At 40.6% G+C, this 21450-nt stretch overlaps 2 protein-coding genes across 2 annotated transcripts; both read left to right on the top strand.

Annotated features, from left to right (window-relative positions):
• The first annotated feature begins 629 nt into the window (after positions 1-629).
• On the top strand, positions 630-2325 carry LOC137744647 (polyubiquitin). The gene has a single exon (XM_068484418.2). It carries the CDS (start codon positions 774-776, stop codon positions 2148-2150), a length of 1377 nt encoding a protein of 458 aa, XP_068340519.1. The 5' UTR covers positions 630-773; the 3' UTR covers positions 2151-2325.
• A 14985-nt stretch (positions 2326-17310) lies between these two features.
• On the top strand, positions 17311-18901 carry LOC137744648 (polyubiquitin 4). Its single transcript, XM_068484419.2, has one exon. It carries the CDS (start codon positions 17571-17573, stop codon positions 18717-18719), a length of 1149 nt encoding a protein of 382 aa, XP_068340520.2. The 5' UTR covers positions 17311-17570; the 3' UTR covers positions 18720-18901.
• Positions 18902-21450: the final 2549 nt, after the last annotated feature.

The raw sequence follows: 21450 nt of genomic DNA, 5'->3' as shown, positions 1-21450 counted from the left end.
TGTAGGATGAAATGTTTTTACTTTTCTAATTGTTGTATTTTGAAAACAATTTTAAATCACATACACAAACAAGTTTTTGAATCTTAAAAAAAATTAATTTTAAGAATTATTCCTCAAAAACTTTTTGAGAAAAGATGAAACTTTTTATACAATATACCAAACAGCCCCTTATTTTTTGTCATATAATCACACTAGGATGTACCATTCACACATCTCATTTTTACTTCTCACACATTCCTTATTAATTTTCGTTCGCTGATTTTCTTCAATTTATCATATTCAACACACGAAAATTGAATAGATGTAAGGATATCACATCCTTTTTGTAATCCATTAGCAGGTGATGTACGATATTGACGCGTGTAATCCACTTAACCTGTCAACGTAGTATTCTACACGTCCAAACAAATTAGGGAATCCAAATACCTTCACAAGCAAGGAAAAGGGCAACAAAAATACAAGACAGAGTGGTTCACCCTCTCCCTCGTCAAATAAAGAAAACTAAAAAAATCAAAGGTCAACAATTGTTGGCACTTGCCCACCAAGAAACATCTGGGCCGTTCGTTTCACCGACTTTTCTGGTCCACTCGTTCCTCGTCCACTCCGGAAACCTAACTTAAAAATGGGATTGGAGTCGGCTTATCCTCCCTATATAAACTCCTCACCCCCTCCACTCTTCCTCACAATTCTCTCAACAATTCTCTCCCATCGTTCCCAAATCTCTCTCAAATCCCTAATTTCTTTCGAATTTCAAATCCCCAATTTCTGAAACCATGCAGATCTTCGTGAAAACCCTGACCGGCAAGACCATCACTCTCGAGGTCGAGAGTTCGGATACGATCGACAACGTCAAGGCTAAGATCCAGGACAAGGAGGGCATTCCTCCCGACCAGCAGCGGTTGATTTTCGCCGGAAAGCAGCTCGAGGACGGCCGGACCCTCGCGGATTACAATATCCAGAAGGAATCGACGCTCCATCTGGTGCTTCGGTTGAGGGGAGGCATGCAGATTTTCGTTAAAACCCTAACCGGGAAGACGATAACTTTGGAGGTCGAGAGTTCGGATACGATCGACAACGTCAAGGCCAAGATCCAGGATAAGGAGGGTATTCCTCCGGATCAGCAGAGGCTTATCTTCGCCGGCAAGCAATTGGAAGATGGCCGAACCCTGGCGGATTACAATATCCAGAAGGAATCGACTCTTCATCTTGTCCTCCGTCTCCGAGGAGGTATGCAGATCTTCGTCAAAACCCTAACCGGGAAGACGATTACTCTGGAAGTCGAGAGCTCGGACACTATTGACAACGTCAAGGCCAAGATCCAAGATAAGGAGGGAATTCCCCCGGACCAGCAGAGGCTGATCTTTGCCGGAAAGCAGTTGGAGGATGGCCGAACCCTAGCCGATTATAATATTCAGAAAGAGTCGACTCTCCACTTGGTTCTGCGATTGAGAGGGGGTATGCAGATTTTTGTCAAAACCCTAACGGGGAAGACAATTACTCTCGAGGTCGAGAGCTCTGATACCATCGATAATGTGAAGGCCAAGATCCAGGATAAGGAGGGAATCCCACCAGACCAGCAGAGATTGATTTTCGCTGGTAAGCAATTGGAGGACGGAAGGACATTGGCGGATTACAACATCCAAAAGGAGTCTACCTTGCACTTGGTCCTGCGTCTCAGAGGTGGCATGCAGATTTTCGTGAAGACCCTTACGGGGAAGACCATAACTCTGGAGGTAGAGAGTTCCGATACTATTGACAATGTGAAGGCGAAGATTCAGGACAAGGAGGGCATTCCTCCGGATCAGCAGAGGCTCATCTTCGCCGGGAAGCAATTGGAGGATGGCCGGACCCTGGCGGATTATAATATCCAGAAGGAGTCGACTCTTCACCTTGTGCTCAGGCTTCGTGGTGGAATGCAGATATTCGTGAAGACCCTAACTGGGAAAACAATTACCCTGGAGGTTGAGAGCTCTGACACTATTGACAATGTCAAAGCGAAGATCCAGGATAAGGAAGGGATCCCACCGGACCAGCAGAGGCTGATCTTTGCTGGGAAACAGCTTGAGGATGGTCGCACCCTTGCAGATTATAACATCCAGAAAGAGTCTACCCTCCATCTTGTCCTTCGTCTCCGTGGCGGTGATTTCTGAAGAAGTTTGTTGGTTTTAGTTGTTTTGTGTTGTTATGGTGGTGTGTTTTGGTAGGTGGCCAATGTGCCACTGTAGTCATGTTATGTTTGAGGGTTTGTGGGTTGTGTTCTTTTATGTTTCCTTTAGTTTTTAATTTCTCAGTCTGGTATTAATGAACAATTTCTAGTTTTGTAAACTTCATCTGATTCCCTTTCCTTTCAATAGTGCTCTTATTTTCCTTTGCTTGCTTTCTTTTGATGTTGGTTGCGTTCTTGTTGGTGAACCGCCAAGTTCATGCACCAATTTTGACTTTTAAGTAGCTTATTCGCTTCTCATGCTGTAGTAACATGCTGGGGCTTATAAATCTGCGGTCCGAATGTTGGTTTGATGTGTTCTTCTAGCTTCTTAGCAACTCTTGTTTGGTGTGAAGTTTGAGTATTGTAAATTCTAAATGCTTCCCTTTCTTTTCTATCGTTTTGTAGCTGATGCATAATTGCTTCTTGTCTATTCAAATGTTTTCTTCTTATGTGTATTATCTTCTGCTAATCTTGAACATTATTGAGCTTCTTGGTTAATAGAAGACAGCTGACTTTGCCATTCATGTTATAATACATGGTGAGAGTTTATGGACGTTAGGGGTTGGTTGTGACGTAGTTTGCATTCTGGGTTAATATGTAGATCCTTAAAAAATTAGCAATTCTATTGTCGCCTAAGATACACGCAACAGGTTACTCAAATACATAGTTTTGCTAGAAAGTGGAGAGCAATTCGATTGTTCATATCATGGTTGGTGAATTCCATCAATAAAGGATGCTTTAGCGTGAATACATTTTCATTGCATATTTTATGGTAGATTGTTTTGTAGTACTGTCCTGTGTATTTTATGGACTAGTTATATAGTGCTCTGCTGTGAATTGCTCATGATGGTAGGGTGTTTTCTTGATTGGCCAGTCCAGTCCAGTCAAAACTCGAGTTGGTATTAATTTAGTTCCGTAAACTTCCATGTGATTCCCTTTGTTTTCAATTCTTTTGTGCTTTTGGATGCAAATTTGGTTCTCTTTCATAATAATGCCTTGTTTCAATTTCTTTGTATGTGTTCCTGCCTTGAGAACTTTGAACTGGTAAGGCATGCATCAAATCTGTCTTGTACAAGGGAATATAAGCCTATTTCTCTTCTGATCATTGGGTTATTGGCTGTCTGAATTGGTTCATCAGCATTATTGATCTTGCTTATCCTGAGAAACCAGTTGATTATTGTTTTTGGTCGATGAGAACTAGTTGATTGAAAACAGTAGCTTGCCTCTTGTGCTATAACACAAGCGGAGAGACTTATGACATGGTTTGTGCTTCCAGTACACTGCTAATTGTGTTATAGCACCTCTTGTGTGTATTGACGTGATATATTGGTATTGGACTTTGTAATTCGTAAGATGTCTAATGCTTTCTTTTTCTGGCTATGATGCTTGTATCCCTGGTTATTGTTGAATATGTGGCATACTTTTTTGTTTCCATCCATTAACTTGGGTGCATGTTCTTGGTTTCTGCCCACCCTCGAGAAGCCAAATTGCTAGCTTGTGGCTTATTTGTCACTTGGATCTCTGCCGTCGATTCTTTTAGATTGTCTTCATGTACACCGATCTGATTTGAAAGCTCTTGGTGCTTTAGTGTTGATTCTAGTGTTGCATGTTGGCTACCATATTTACTTTGTAATTTATCAACTCCCTTGTGATTTCCCAAATGTTAATTCTCGAAACATTAACTGCCTAACTAATCTCTTCCATGACTCTGTAGGTTTGTGCCTTGCTGAGACCAAGGCATGTCATTTTGATGATGAGATGGGGAGTCTGGATCTTGGCAATTGGAACAAGACATTCTTGGTAACGTTCAAACGCTGTCATGTTTGGATTGATATTTGCTTGGTAGATGAAGAGGGGACATGGAATACAAGGTAGAGGCTGCTGCATCGGCCAGACCTGAATTCTTCTTGCGTATTGTGTGCTTCTTCCCTGTGAGGTGCCATTTTCTAAATGTCTTTGCCACACTGTCGTTGAATATTGTAGGCAGAGCTTAATTTGTTCATATTTCTGAGTTTTAGTAGCTTTACCACTTGCCTGTGTTACTGATAAATCAAGAGGAACAGTTACAGAGCTGCACAGTATTTGTATAAGTAATGAATTTTGTGAGTTCAGTTAAGCTTTTGTACAAGGTCAAATTAGGGTTTGCTGAAGATTTTGTGCAAGAAAAGAGTTGGCTATATATGAAGTATTTTATAAAAACTGACATCTAAGAATTTGAAGAAGAAATTTTGGCTATATACAATCAAAATTCGCATGATGGGGGAAGGAGATTAATGGTGGATTTTCTTTTACACTTATTCTTTTAATTTCTGTTCTTTGTTTTGGAGAAAAAAGTTGTCATTTTAGTTTTGGATTTTTGTTTACAGATCTACAAACTAATAGCTCTAGTGACAGGTGTCCTAAATGATTTGAGTGTAAATTTCACGTCAGCACTCCTGTTAGAGAACAGTTAGTTGGGAGAAATTTTTGAAGCAAAGTGTCGTAATACAAGTAGTTGAAATTTCTAATATCCAATCACTTATATTATGACGTTTGATATACTGATCGTGTTCTCAGTACATTAAATAATCCCTCATAAGTAAGACATCTATATGTTGTTAATGGAATCCGGATCCCCGTCGGATCCTTTGTGAGGATTCCAGAGACACGTGAATTATATCCATTTATCATATATCGTGTGCAGGGCCGTCTTTCAGATTTCGGTGGCTCTGTGCGAAATTTATAAAATGGCCCCTTCCTAAGATAGTTTTAGAAAAGTAGGACAATGTACTTGACACACCCCAATCCCGATGTCCTAGGGACCTCGGGATGGTCACGTGCTGGTCGACACCCAAAGGGTGATGAAAGTCATTTAATTTATGCAAAAGCTAAGAACATGTGGAACATGCATAAAAATTGGAATTTATCATGCAATAGGAGTGAAAAACACAATACTAAAGTTCAATTGCTAACAATTTAATATTAAGATAATGCATGACATGTTCAGAGCATACGTTTAATACAGAGTATAAGCGAAAATTTAAGATAGAAGAGTGCTATTACAATAGATGCCGAATGCAGAGAGAATATAGCAAGATATCACTAGTAGGGGAACGCCTCGTAGCTCAGATCGTAATCCTCATTCCTAGGTCCTGAAGGGGCGCAAAACAAACATGAGTGGACCAAGTTGATATATATATATACTAAAACAATTATTTAACGTACTAACCCCCAAGTTTTATGAAAACACATGTATATTATGATAAGTATAGGTTTTCCGAGACCTAGCATGGCATGCAATGTCTCAAATCATAACTTGTATATATAATAATCATTATTGAATGTCCGATAACCCCCAGGCCCCATGCTAGCTCCCCATCTCTGTGCAAACAGCTAGAGGAAAATTACCCCCAGGCTCCGTGCCAGCTCCCTGTCCCTGTGCTAATAGCCAGAGGAAAAACACTTTAGGCCCAATGCCAACACCATAACCTTTGCCCGGGACGGGTCGGACTCTATCCCTCATCCCGTAACGGAATAAGGACCACTAAGTAAGTACAAAATCATTAAATATATATACATTTGAAAAACAACTTCATAGTATAAAGTCATCCATCATCTATACTATAAAGAGGTGTTCTAAACATGTTCTAAATATCATATCGTCATCCATCAGATATTCTATAAGAACACGGGTTATAGGAAAAATAGTAATAATTCAAAATAGCCTCAGTAAGCATGTTATCTCAAAACGTTTCACATAACATAATTGTTAAATCATGCTTTTCCATGTATGCATTTCTACCATTAAAACATGCATTTTTAGAAGGGGTGCATTCACCGTACACCATTGGTGCCAAGCCGTACCAAATAGGAATAGCGGAATCGCCGCTATTAATTTCACCTATGCACATAAAGGATACATTTAGTCAACTCTACTCAAACAACTTAATTTGGAAAAATGGACGTTGGAAATGGGTTCAGGATGTCGAAATTAGCCTAGGAGAGGTCCCGGACGAAAACCCAAAGAGTCAACAGTCAAAGTCAACGTTGATCGTTGACCGGTCATAGTAAAAGTCAACGTTGACCGTTGACCGTTGACCAGGTCAGAGTCAACGGGTCATGGTTTAGGGTTAGGGTTTGGACCGATTGGGCCCTAGGGTTTGGGCCTTGGGTTTTGGGTTAGGAAAATGGGTTTAGGGTTTGGGCATCAAGCCCCCAATAGATACGGCCCAAAGGCCTTTTAAAACTAAAAGGAATTAAAAATAAAACCAAAATAAAAAGGAGATGGGCTTAGGCTTAACGGGCTTAAGGCCCGAGTTCATCCCGACCTTGAGGCTTGAAAGCCAAGCGTTTGGGCTTGCGTGTCACGGCCCTGAGGCCTTGGTTTCTTCAACACGGCCTGAAAGGCTTGGGCTTGATGGAGGTGAACGTCGGAGCTTTCCCAGCTCTAGTTGACTGCAAATGTGAACCTTAGGTTCTGATCTAAACACCAAAAGGAAGCACAAGGTGAGATGAGTAAGTTTATACCTTTGGTTCGTCGGAAAACTTCTCCACACCCACGGGTTCGCCAGAGATGGGTTTTGTTTTTCCCCTAGCCGATCTCGTTTTAAAACCTTGACAACAATGAGATAACACTCAATACTCATATCCAAGCATCAATCTAAAACGGATAGAGGGAAACTTGAGGCTTACCTAACTGGAAAAACAAGTAAATCTCGTCAGAGAATTTCTGTGTTTCGCCGTCCTCGCAGCGACGAGATAGAGAGAAAGGAACGACGAAATGATGATGATGACGCCGGAACGATGGTGTGGGTGTGGGTGTACGTGGGTTCTCATGGGTTAAAGAAATGGAAAGATAGATGAGAGGGTTTTGAGAGAGAGAAGGGAGTGCAGAGAAAGAAAGTTGAAAGTGAGAGAGAGAGAGAAAAAAGGGTCACGGGTGTGGGATAGAGAAAGAAAAGTGAGGAATGTTAGGGTGCTACCACATGGCAGTTTACGGGTAGAGAAAATACAACACTTTTAGATCCTGATTAGGTGAGAAGCTAAGGATTTAATTGATAATTACATTAAATTTTTGGGAAAGTCTTGGAATTATACATATAAGTAAGGGTGGGGTGTGACAATCTACCCCCTTATAAAAATTTCGTCCCTGAAATTTACAACCTTAACCAAATAAAAACGGATACTAACTTTTCATCAAATCCTTCGTTTCCCATGTCGCTTTCTCCACAGTGTGGTTCTTCCAAAGCACTTTCACCAATGAAATAACTTTGTTCCTCAACACGTTATCTTGTTAATTAAGGATAACCACTGGTTCTTCGACATAGCTAGCATCCTGATTTACTTCCAGCGACTCTAACTGAATGATATGAGAGGGATCTGGTACATATTTCTGAAGCATGGAAACATGAAAAACGTTGTGAATTAATGACAACTCCGGCGGTAGCTCCAACCTATAGGCAACTACACCAATTCTCTCAGTAACCTGATAGGGACCGATGTATCGAGGACTCAACTTTCGTCGCTTACCAAAACGAACAACACCCTTCCAAGGAGACAATTTCAAGAACACAAAGTCACCAACCTTATACTCACGGTCCCTGGAATGTTTATCCGTAATGCTTTTCTGTTAGTCTTGTGCTGCCTTTAGATTTCTCTTAATCAGCTGGATGTTAGCATTTGTGGTGTCCATAATCTCTGGTCCCACTAACACCTGTTCACCGACTGCTGCCCAACACAACGATGTTCAACACGTTTTCCCATACAAAGCCTCATAAGGTGCCATGCCGATACCCGAATGATAGCTGTTATTGTATGCAAACTCAACCAACGGTATATAGCTATCCCAACTACCCTTCCATTGGAGAACAAACACTCTCAACATGTCATTCAATGTCTAAATTGTCCACTCGAACTGACCATCGGTTTGCGGATGGTAGGCAGTGCTAAACAGCAACCGAGTACCAATGACAGTATTAAAAGCTTTCCAAAATCTGGAAGTAAACCCGGGATCTCTGTCTGAAACGATGGAGACGGGTACACCATGAAGTTTGACAATATTATCAACGAACAACTTCGACAACTCTGTCGAACAGGCAAGAAATGAGTGGTCTTAGTGAGTCGATCTACAATTACCCAAATGCCGTCAAATCTCGACTATGTCCTTGGCAAACCATACACAAAATCCATGGTGATGTCTTCCCATTTCCATACTGGTATCAGAAGATTTTGCATTAGTCCCCCAGGTTGTTGTCTTTCAGCCTTCACCTGTTGGCAGATAATAAATCTACTCACATAATCCACCACATCCCGTTTCATTCCAACCCAATAATAGAATGGACAGATGGTGCAATACAGTTTGGTGCTTCCTGAATGCATGACATATGCTGAAATGTGCGCTTCATCTAGGATTTCCTTATTTACGCTTCATTATCTTAAGGCACGTACAACCTGTTTTCCAACATCAAGGCTCCATCATTTCGGATATTAAAATCTTTCATTTTTCCCTCCGAAACCAGTCTCTTTATGTCAGCACACTCCTGATCGAGTTCCTAGGCTTCTCTGACCATATCCACCAAAACAGATCTAACCTAAAATGTGCCAACCAAGCTCCCTGATCACCTGATTTCACAGTAACGTCGGTTTCTTGAAGAGAAAATAGTAGCGGAACATAGATATCTCTCAGGGAAACAAGCTGTCCGTGATATTTCTGACTCAATGCATCCGCCACTACATTGGTATGTCCGGGATGATATTCGATCATGCAGTTATAGTCACTGATAAGCTTTATCCATCTTCTCTGCCTTAAGTTTAAGTCTCTCTGTGTAAAGATATATTTAAGGCTTTTATGATCAGTGAAAATACGGCACTTCTCGCCGTACAGGTAATGTCTCTAGATCTTCAGAACGAACACCACTGCACAAAGTTCCAAATCATGAGTGGGATATTTTCTCTCGTGGGTCTTGAGCTGCCCAGAAGCATGGGCAATGACTTTCTCATGCTGCATCAGTACACTACCCAAACCTGACAAAGATGCATCCGTGTAGATCTCAAACTCACCATCCTCGTCCGGAAGGGCAAGGATAAGAGCTTAAGTAAGACGCTGCTTCAGCTTCTGAAAACTCCGCTCCTAGTCTTCATCCCACTTAAACTCGAGCTCCTTCTCAGTCAACTTAGTCAAAGGTAGTGCAATTGCTAAGAAACCCTGAATAAATCGTCGGTAATAGCCAGCCAGACCTAGAAAACTCCTTGCCTCTGTAACATTCCTCAGTTGTTCCCATATAGATACTGTAGAAACCTTTTGAGGATCTACACTAATTCCCTCAGCAGATACTGCGTGTCCGAGAAAGTTGATTTGGTTTAGCCAGAAATGACACTTACTGAACTTAGCATACATCTGCTGACTTCTCAACCTTTCCAGCACCAACCTTCCTGTGTTTGGCAACACTTTTAGAATAGATCAGGATGTCATCGATGAACACAATCATAAACCGATCCAGATATGGTCTGAAGACTCTATTCATCAAATCCATGAACGCTGCAGGTGCATTCGTTAATCCAAAAGGCATGACACGGAATTCAAAGTGTCCATACCTAGTGCGGAAGGTAGTCTTCGGTACATCTTCCTCCCGAATTAGTAGCTGGTGATAACCTGAGCGAAGATCGATCTTAGAAAATATCTGAGCACCATTCAGCTGGTCAAACAAGTCATCGATTTGGGGCAGAGAATAATGGTTCTTCACCGTCACCTAGTTCAGTTGTCGATACTCGATGCAAAGTCTCATCGACCCATCCTTCTTTTTAACAAACAAAACAGGAGCACCCTAGGGAGACATGCTGGGCCGGATGTAACCTTTATCCACTAGCTCCTGAAGTTGAATCTTTAATTCCCTCAATTCCACTAGTGCCATTTGATATGGTGGCAAGGAAATAAGGTCTGTACCTGAAAGTAAATCGATGGTAAATTCAATTTCCCTTGAAGGTGGTAATCCTGGTAAATCCTCCGGAACTACATCGGTGAATTTCTTCACCACAAGCACATCTTTAGGACTCAACAAAGGTTTATCCTTCGTCACTACGTGGGCTAGGAATCCCACACATCCCTTATTCAACACCTTAGTCGCCTGGATAGCAGAGATAATACCATTAGGAAAGATTCGTCGCTCACCCTAAAATGTAATCGACGGTCATCTAGGCCAATTGAACGTCATAAATTTCTCCTAACATGCGACATAAGCAAGGTGTGTGGATAGCCAATCCATCCCCAAAATAACATCGAACTCCGCCAAATTGAAAGGAACCAAATTAGCCTTCATAATCTCCCATTCTACTGTTATCGGGCAACTCTTATATTCCCACTGTGCACAAAACATATCTCCATGTGGCATCTGTACAAGCATATCATAGCCAAGTGGTGTAGGTTGCGAATATAAATTCAATGCAAATGATGAAGACACAAATGAAAAAGTAGCACTTGGATCAATTAGAACTCTCGCCCAATTACCACAGATAAGTAACATACCAGTAATAACTTCGAGATCCTGTTCAGCCTTATGTTGAGTCATGGCGCTAATACGTCTATGGAGCTGATGTCTTGCATCATCGTTACGGCCACCTCGAGCCCTAAAACCCTGGTTGTTACGGCCTGCTCGATTACCTTGAGTGCGGCTACCTGAAGCTGTATTAAACTGCTGCGGCTGTCTCTGTGTGGAAAATTGAGTATTCTGGCTTCCAATCCCACTATGGCTCTAAGTATAGTTGCCGCCATAACTAGAACTCGGGTTACCCCCTCCACTATAACTCGGCATAGAAGCATAACTCTCGGCTGGTAGCGCCGAAGGGTAATATCTGGCAATATGCCCCGTGCCTCCACACCTGTGACACATGACTGGTGATTTGAAATGACTGAATGATTGTCTCCCTGATTCATTACCTGAGCCCTCACTAGAATAACCTGAACCCTGACCTTGATGTTTGAAAAAATAAGAGTGTCTAGGGCCAACGGCGTTAGAAGAGCTAGCAGATTCCCTCAAGCTTCGGGATCGAAAACCACGACCCCTCTAGTTTTGGTTCAGAGGTCGGTACTGATTCTGGGGTGGTTCCTGAAACTGTGACTGCTCCTGATTATTAATGTCCTACCTAGACTGCTCGATTCTCAAGCAAGTCTCGATCATCTCCTCATAACTTCTGTGCCTCTGGGCTGCCACTGCTTCACGATAGTCTGGATTTAAGCAGATCAGTAACTTAATTATCATTTCACTCTGGATCCCACATGTCTCTGGATAATGTCTCGACAGGCGTCGAAAGTATTATCAACCTCAGTGATACTCAGGTTACCCTGGCGAAACTCCAGAAATTATTGTCTTATCCTTAACTGATAACTAGGGCTCAAAAAATTCTTCGAAACGCAGCCCAAGTCATCGTAGTACTCAATGGACAAGAACACTTCATTGACTTCCACCAAGTTGCAGTTTTCGCCCATTCACCTGCTGGGCATCTCATACTCTCCAGGGTGTCTTCCACCTGTTCCAACCATTCCTCAGCCTCTGACAGGCTCCAACTACTCGAAGATCTGGAATACCATGACTACAAGTAATCTTAATATAGGTGCGATTCGATCTACTACCACCAGTAAGGGCATTCCGTAGAGCGTTGGTCAATTGTTGGATTCCTCCTTCTATACCAGAACAAGCTCGATGAGGTACATTCCCACCAGCAGGATCCTTAATTCTGATAAGAGACAAGCAAGATGTAGAACAACTGGAGATTAAGGATACAATGAGAATTATGATTACCAAATGGTGGAATGAAATCCTAAGTATGCTTTGAACTACCATGCTCTTATACCAATCTAACATGCCCTGATCCCAATATCCTAAGGACATCGGGATGGTCACGTGCTGGCCGACACCCAAAGGGTGACGAAAGCCATTTAATTTATGCAAAAGCTAATAACATGTGGAACATGCATAAAAATTGGAATTTATCATGCAATAGGAACAAAAAACACAATACTAAAGTTCAACTGCTAACAATTTAATATTAAGATAATGCATGACATGTTTAGAGCATACGTCTAATACAGAATACAAGCGGAAATTTAAGATAGAAGAGTGCTATTACAATATATGCTGAATGCAGAGAGAATATAGCAAGATATCACTAGTAAGGGAATGCCTCGTAGCTCAGATCGTAATCCTCGTTCTTAGGTCTTCAAGGGGGCACAAAACAAACATGAGTGGACGAAGTTGATATATACACACACACACACACACACACACACACACACTAAAACAGTTATCAACGTACTAACCCCCAAGTTTTATGAAAACACATATATATTATGATAAACATAGGTTTTCCGAAACCTAGCATGCCGTGCAATGTCTCAAATCATAACTTGTATATGTAATAATCACTAGTGAATGTCTGATAAGCCCCAGGCCCTATGCCAACTCCCTGTCTCTATGCAAACAGCCAGAGGAAAATTACCTCTAGCCCTCGTGCTAGCTCTCCGTCTTTGTGCTAATAACCAGAGGAAAAATACTTCAGGCCCTACGCCAACACCATAACCGTCGCCTGGGACGGACTAGACTTTATCTCTCGTTCCGTAGCGGAATAAGGACCACTAGGTAAGTACAAAACCATTGAATATATATACATTTGAAAAACAACTTCATAGTATAAAGTCATCCATCTTCTATACTATAAATAGGTGTTCTAAACACGTTCTAAATATCATATTGTCATCCATCAGATATTTTATAAGAACACGGGTTATAGGAAAAATAGTAATAATTTAAAATAGCCTCAGTAAGCATGTTATCTCAAAACATTTCACAAAACATAATTGTTAAATCGTGTTTTTCCATGTATGCATTTCTACCATTAAAACATGCATTTTTAGAAGGGGTTCACTCATCGTACACCGTTGGTGCCAACCCGTACCAAACAAGAATAACGGAATCACCGCTATTAATTTCACCTATGCACATAAAGGGTTCATTTAGTCAACTCTACTCAAACAACTTAATTTGAGAAAATGGACGTCGGAAAATGGGTTCAGGATGTCGAAATTAGCCTAGGAGGGGTCCCGGACGAAAACCCGAAGAGTCAACGGTCAAAGTCAACGGGTCATGGGTCGGGTCAACCGGTTCGGTCAAACCGGGTCAACTCAATTTAAGGTTAGTGTTTGGACCTTAGGTTTTGGGTTAGGGAAATGGGTTTAAGGAATTGGGTTTAGGGTTTGGGCATCAAGCCCCCAACAGATACGGCCCAAAGGCCTTTTAAAACTAAAAGGAATTAAAAATAAAACCAAAATAAAAAAGGAAAGGGGCTTGGGCTTCATGGGCTTGAGGCCCGAGTTCCTCCCGACCCTGAGGCTTGAAAGCCAAGGGTTTGGGTTAGCGTGTCACAGCCCTGAGGCCTTGGTTTCTTGAACACGGCCTAAAAGGCTTAGGCTTGAAGGAGGTGAACGCCAAAGCTTCCCAGCTTCGGCCGACTGCAAATGTGAACCTTAGGATCCGATCTAAGCACCAAAAGGAAGCACAAGGTGAGAGGAGTAAGTTTATACCTTTGGTTTGCCGTGAAACGGTCGGTGGTGGTAAGAAAACTCATCGACACCCACGAGTTCACCAGAGATGGGTTTTGTTTTTCCCCGAACTGATCTCGTTTTAAAACCTTGACAACAACGTGATAACACCCAATACTCACATCCAAACATCAATCTAAAACGGATAGAGGGAAACCCGAGGCTTACCTAACTGGAAAAACAAGTAAATCTCGCTGAAGAGTTTCTGTGTTTCGCCGTCCTCGCAGCGACGAGATAGAGAGAGAAAGGGACGACGAAATGATGATGATGATGATGTTGACACCAGAACTATGGTGTGGGTGTGGGTTACGTGGGTTCTCACGGGTTAAAGAAAGGGAGAGAGAGATGAAAGGGTTTCGAGAGAGAGAAGGGAGTGCAGAGAAAGAGAGTTGAAAGTGAGAGAGATAGAGAGAAAAGGGTCACGGGTGGGGAACAAAGAGAGAAACATGGGAAGTGTTGGGGAGCTGCCACATGGCAGTTTGATGGTAGAGAAAATACAACACTTTTAGATCCTGATTGGGTGAAAAGGTAAGGATTTAATTGATAATTCCATTAAATTTTTGGGAAAATCCCTGAATTATACATATAAGTAAGGGTGGGGTGTAACAATATTGATGTCAGAAAACAATCACTTAAATCAAAACAAACTTTATCACTCACTTATTGTAAGTTTACAAATGTCATTAATTATAAGTAAAAAGAGCTACAAATATAACATTCACTAAATGATCAAAAGAATTTCAATCTTCAACAACCAAACATGAAAAAAAAACTTCAAAACTCTAACTTTAAAGTTTCACTTGAATATATAGCATTATTATATAATAAAATTGAAAAATACCCCTTTTTTAGGATGTTACTATTGATACCCAAAATATCTCATTGCACTCCAAATTTGTATATTTAGAATAAAAAAAAAATTACTCTTCTAAGCAGTGCACAATGAGATTTCAAAGTGCTAACAAAAATAATTTTTAAATATAAAACATTATGACATTATGTTAGATGACAAAAATGTGGGGCCCTGTGCAACTGCACATTTCGCTCCCCCTCAACGCCCCCTCTGATCGTGCATTCATAAATCATTTTAAATATTTTTATTTAAGATTAAATACAAACAGTACCTGATAAAAACTGATCGCACGATATATGATGAACGAACATGATTTATGAATCCCCAAGATCCTCACCAAAATGATTGGAGAAGATCCTTTTGGTTGTTAGCGAGCTTGACTATAAATAGCTCTCTCTCTCTCTCTCTCTCTCTCTCTCTCTCTCTCTCTTTCTCTCCCATAATTTTCTAATTAATTCATTTCATTTTTTTTTCTCTCTTTCTCACTTCGTGGAGGATTATTTAACAAAATTGGAAGGGGCATACATATAGTTGAGTTTTAGTAGGCTAAGTGAAAAAATTGAGTTTTATGAGATTAAATGAGATCAATATTGAGTTTTAGAAGTGTTGTCATAAATAAGTCTTTTATTTTTATGTGTTGGTAAAAATTATAAAAGTTGTTGCCAAGGCTACCAAAGCATCATTGTGTTTCAAATCTATGGAAAAAAAAAATTGTATAAGAAGAGTAAGGCCATCCACAAAAGTTTAAGCGAGTAATACCTGTATTTGGGAATCAAGAAACTTGAATTTGATACGTATTACACTAGTGTGAGTTCAATATGTGGACATCACATTCATGAGTTCAATATATTAATATCACTTTTTTTTTTCTTTTTTTTTGGCCCTAATGTGAAAGTCTAAGATGGTAATTTTTGAGTGCCATTAGCAATATTATTGAAATAATTCTCTTTACACTTCTATTAATTCTCCGATAAGAAAACTTGATATTAATAACATGATTGGATACCTTTAATTTTTTTCGAAAAACGATATTTTCAGGCTAAGAGGGTGGGAGAGTGGGCTAAACTAGGGCTGGGCAAACGGGTCCTGGACCCGCGAGTCGGGGCGGGGTAGGGCGGGTACAAATTTAAGAGAAAACGGGCCCTCGACCCGAACTGTTTCAACCATTCATTATAGGGATATTAAATCTCCACCGTTGATTTCTAACACATAGGACTTGAATTCCAGAATCCTCCCAATTCTTCTCGTCTCGACCTCAATCTCAATCTCGAATTCCAAAATCCTCCCAACTCCTCTCGTCTCGATCTCAACCTTGATTTTCATTTCTTCATTTCAGCAACCATTTCCTTCGCACAAGTACTACCTGCCGTTGCAGCAATCACCCATATTCTCCTTCCCCTATCTTCTGCAACAATCACCCATATTCTCCTTCCCCTATCTTCTGCAACAATCACCATCACTATTGCAAACAAACCTAAACACACCGCTGCAAACCGTAGTGGAGATAAGCGTGCCATTTGACTGATCTCTTAGGCGCCATTAAAGCAGTCATAATAGCTTGCCCATATGCATCCAGTTCCTGCATTCGTGATCTATTCACTTCTGATGCCATCGCCCAGTTTGCCAATGCCCATGTAGCAAAAGGAACAGCAACATGTTGACAATTCAAATCATCCCAAAGGCCAGGAACAACAGTAGAAGATAGATTACTTTGTGCTAGAGAACTGGCATGCATATTTTGCAGGAGCTTGGAGCCTTTGGATGGGGTGATGTTGATGTGCTTCGATAATTGGAAATAAGAGTGAGATACTGAAAACTGATCGATTTCATCGCTCCAGTTCTCTGATTTATCTCTGGCAGCACCCTCTTCCTGTCTTGATTCAATTCGAACTCGAATCTGAAGTTAGTTGAGTGCAAATTCGACTGGGAATTTGGGTTCTGGGTCTTGGGATACTGAAAATTAGAAGAAAAAAAAAAAAAAAAACAGGGTACCCGTTGGACCCGTAGGAATCGGCCCGTTTTATACGGGCCAGGTTAGGTCCGGTTCTCAATTTTAATATAGTAAAATCTGCCCTGGCCCGGCCCGTTGTATTTTCAAGTGGGTCCAGTTCGGTCCCTCCAATTTTGGGCCCGGCCCTACCCATGCCCACCCCTAGGCTAAACCTCAAAATGGACTAGTAATTATGTGGTTCAAATTCATCTTTAGTGAGAATTGAATCTAAGATCTCTAACGTACAAATGAAAGGATAAATAAGCGGCCATACACTGTATAAAACATGTGGGCCCAATTTAAGTAATACGTGTACTATTTAGTACATAGTTGCACCAAACATCCAGGTTTGTGTTACTTATCTTATCTGATTCTTTGTACAGATTGCAAAACGAGACCTTAGTGGCTTAACTGTTTAATTTTTAATCATTAAAATATCACAATATAACATAATCTGACGAATCCAAGAAAAACTAACCGTTAAATTTTAGGGAAATTTAACGAAAAACTCTCAGTACTGTTCACTTTAGCGAAAAACCATATTTTTACATTAAAAAAATCAATCATTATACTATTCACTTTACCCTTTATTTTGTCCTTATCATTAAAACTTAAAATTTTCAAATATTTTTTTTATTAGTTAGAACACCCCGGACTTGAAATCTCCAAACTTAGAACAACCCGGACTTGAAATTTTCAGAAAATCCCAGACATTTCTCCTCACCAGAACAGTGGGCCTGCTAGAAGCTTCCAGACATTTCGTTTCACCGACTTTCTGTTGGCCGCACAATCCTCGGCTTCTCTTTCCCTATATAAACCCCTCTCCCCCCTACTCTCTTCCCCACAAGTCACAATTGATTCAACAATTTCTCATCGATCCCAATTCTCTCTCAATTTTCCAAATCCCTAATTTCAAACTGCTTTCGAATTTCATCTCCCGTTTTCTGAAATCATGCAGATCTTCGTGAAAACCCTAACCGGCAAGACCATCACTCTCGAGGTCGAGAGCTCCGACACGATCGATAATGTCAAGGCTAAGATCCAGGATAAGGAAGGCATCCCTCCCGATCAGCAGCGGCTTATCTTCGCCGGAAAGCAGCTCGAGGATGGCCGGACCCTTGCCGATTACAATATCCAGAAGGAATCGACTCTCCATCTGGTCCTCCGTCTCCGTGGAGGTATGCAGATCTTCGTCAAAACCCTAACCGGGAAGACGATAACTTTGGAGGTCGAGAGCTCCGATACGATCGACAACGTCAAGGCCAAGATCCAAGATAAGGAGGGGATTCCTCCGGACCAGCAGAGGCTTATCTTCGCCGGCAAGCAATTGGAGGACGGTCGCACCCTAGCCGACTACAACATCCAGAAGGAGTCGACTTTGCACTTGGTTCTTCGATTGAGAGGCGGTATGCAGATCTTTGTCAAAACCCTGACCGGGAAGACAATTACTCTGGAGGTCGAAAGTTCTGATACGATCGATAACGTCAAGGCAAAGATCCAAGATAAGGAGGGAATCCCCCCAGATCAGCAGAGATTAATTTTTGCTGGTAAGCAATTGGAGGATGGCAGGACTCTTGCGGATTACAACATCCAAAAGGAGTCCACTTTGCACTTGGTTCTTCGATTGAGGGGTGGTATGCAGATTTTTGTGAAGACTCTGACTGGAAAGACTATCACTCTGGAGGTGGAGAGCTCAGATACCATTGATAACGTGAAGGCGAAGATTCAAGACAAGGAGGGCATTCCTCCAGATCAGCAGAGGCTTATTTTTGCCGGGAAGCAGTTGGAGGATGGCAGGACCCTGGCGGATTACAACATCCAAAAGGAGTCGACCCTTCACCTTGTGCTCAGGCTTCGCGGTGGTATGCAGATATTTGTGAAGACACTGACGGGGAAGACGATCACTCTCGAGGTTGAGAGCTCTGACACTATTGACAATGTCAAAGCTAAGATTCAGGACAAGGAGGGGATCCCACCTGACCAGCAGAGGTTGATCTTCGCTGGGAAACAGCTAGAGGATGGTCGTACCCTTGCGGATTACAACATTCAGAAAGAGTCTACCCTCCACCTCGTTCTTCGTCTCCGTGGCGGTGATTTCTAGAAAGTTTGTTAGTTTCATTTTGTTTTGTTCTGATATGTTGGTTATGATGGTGGTGTAATTGTGTTGAGTGGCCAGTCTGCCACCGTGTTTTGTTCTTTGGGATGGTGAATGTGTTGTTCTATCGTTACTTTTAATCGTCAAAACTCAGTTTGGTATCAATGAATAATTTTTAGTTTTGTGAACACTATCTGTGTTGCTCTCTTTGCAATTGTTTTTTTGTTGAGTAATGACTTCATTTCTAACGATGTTGTTCTGCTATAATTCAGTTAGCCTAATCCTGCTCATGAGGTTATTGGTTGTGCGTGAATTAGAAAAGGAATGGATTCGATTAAACAATGAATCTGTGTGCATCTGTTGTGGCTTAAGAAGGAGCAGCAAGGAATGGATAGTAATTGAAATACTCAAATTAGGTTTAGTGAATTCCATCTCGAAGGGATGTTCTGATCTGATCTGTATGGAGTAAAATTTCACTGCAATGCTTTAAGCTGTCGAATATGCAGATTGAAACATCCCTTATTGTGTGCTGAAATTTTATTTTGGGTTCATCAAGCTGGGGTTATTGTTGTTATGATTTGGCTCGTCATTTGTTAGTCTTATTTTGTTTAGGATTGTATTAGGAAAGCTAAAGGTTGCACATATTCTTGTCCTACAAGGATTTGGAAAGAATAAGTTTTCCTGTACAATTAGATTAGGAATTGTAAAAGCAGAGAGCAAGGAGCTGAAAAGCAAGCGGAAATCAGAGACAGCCTAGAGAGAAAAGAGGGATTAGCTCAAGGGTTTTATAAAATACGGCCAAAGAAGCCGTGAGAAATCACAACTGAATGTAGGCAAAAGATATGCCCAACTAGTACAAATCGTGTGTTTTTCTAGTTATTCTCTATTTGCTAAGTTTAGCTTATTGTCGTATATGTCAAGGAACAAGATCTAGAATGATGTCGAAGTAGTAACAATTGTTGAGTTATGTATTCTTAGTTTCTGCCTAACCTTCCCGCCCCAAAGAAGGCGGAATACTAGTTTGTTGGTTTTGTTGCTTCGATTTCTATCTTTTCTTTCAGATACTGTTCCAAGTAGAAGCTTATGGTGCATACCAATTTATCTTGAATATGCAAAAATTACAGAATTAAGTAGTAATGCTTTGAGCTAACATGCATCTTGTCAAGCCCCGATCTTATGTCCAGAATCGACACGTGACATCACCAATTATCTGCATATCTAATATACCCCGCCTCCGAGATATGTACAAAGCGCAACTCAAGATTCAGATTGCATAGAAATCTTTGTTTACTTTATGGCTGCATCTAACCTCATCGTTAGATTGCCTAAATACCTTAAAAAAGGATCAAGTCATTCATAGTTCACCGTTTCAATAAACTCCTATCACCACTGCGAGTCATTACTACATACATGTAAACATCGTAACTCTTATGAGATGGTATAGGCACATGGCTTCAGAACGTGAATCGTCAAATTGGTTTTGGTTTTAGTGTAGTAATGCATATAGATATGTATACTTATTAAGACACCCATTTTAACATTCAAACATAGAAAGTGATGTATAAACATGAAGCACATGATCAAAATAGTAATCACACCGAATCGGATTTGTCAAACTATTGATATCTATATCAGCCCTAACCTTACCAACTAATATAATTTAAATACAATCACAATCAATTTTTATATGAATACCTCTTTCAAATTCTATATCAAAACATAGAGCCAATGGTTTGATAATAATTAGCTGGACTACTTGTAGCAAATAAAATAGCTTGTTTTCTTCAAAACCAATCCGATTGGATTGTAAAAATTGCGTGAGGAAGATATGCATGTACTTTGATACACATGTAGATAAAACCACCTGCATATATTTTCTCTTCGTAAGTAATTATGTATTCAGTATACAATCGTTTGGAAAACAACCAGCTTCCCGAAGTGGACTAGTCGAAATACTTTGCCAAGCGTAGTAATACAACAATATAGCTTTCTGCATAATACAAGTCTTCAGAAACAGGGCTAATAAACAAAACATCCGTTTCGGCTTTTATACCATTCTAGGGTTTAGGCATTTGCATATATATAATACCAGTTTTGCAAACAATAGCTAATCCACGGCAGATTAACCGAAAGAAATATTAATAATAATTAGCTAAACGGAAAGGATAAAGAGAGTTGAGAATATGAATCCACACTGCAGGTTGACATCCCAAGCGAGAAGGATACGAATATCTTCAACTCCCTTCTCTCTGCTTCTAATTAATATCTAATCCCTTCCTTCCATTTGTCCTTTCTTCTCTTTATTTTTGGGTCGACTAATGGGGAGAAACCAATAAGCTCATAAGGTTGCTCGTCAAGACTATTTGCACATCCTCTCCCAATTCTCTCTCTCTTCCCTGGTAGTGTTTTGGTGATCAGACTCGCAGGACTCGTTCCCCATGGGAAGTGAGTCCCCACACCCCCTCTTTTTTTTTTTTTGTCTTCTCTCTTTCCTTCTTTCCTTTTTCTCGATCCTTCTCGACCTCTCATTTTCCTTCTTTCTTTATTATTTTATTCTAAAGCTATTATCTTTTACACTACTTTACATAAAATGATTTATACATGTTCCGTAAAATCTTTCTTCTAGTTTTAATTTTTGCTATGCTTATGATTAGTCGTTCATAATAACGAGTACTGTTAAAATATACTAATTAATACGTCACACATGTCCTGACTAGTAAGTCAATGAAAGTCGACA

The sequence above is a fragment of the Pyrus communis genome, chromosome 12, assembly GCF_041283825.1.
Source record: "Pyrus communis isolate YQ-2024b chromosome 12, ASM4128382v1, whole genome shotgun sequence".
Classification (NCBI taxonomy): domain Eukaryota; kingdom Viridiplantae; phylum Streptophyta; class Magnoliopsida; order Rosales; family Rosaceae; genus Pyrus; species Pyrus communis.
The sequence above is the reverse complement of the archived record's forward strand: the minus strand, read 5'-3'. Positions and strand labels throughout refer to the sequence as shown.

Excerpts from the sequence above, each read along its gene's own strand:
- LOC137744648 (XM_068484419.2), top strand. The coding sequence starts at position 17,571 with ATGCAGATCTTCGTGAAAACCCTAACCGGCAAGACCATCACTCTCGAG.
- LOC137744647 (XM_068484418.2), top strand. The coding sequence starts at position 774 with ATGCAGATCTTCGTGAAAACCCTGACCGGCAAGACCATCACTCTCGAG.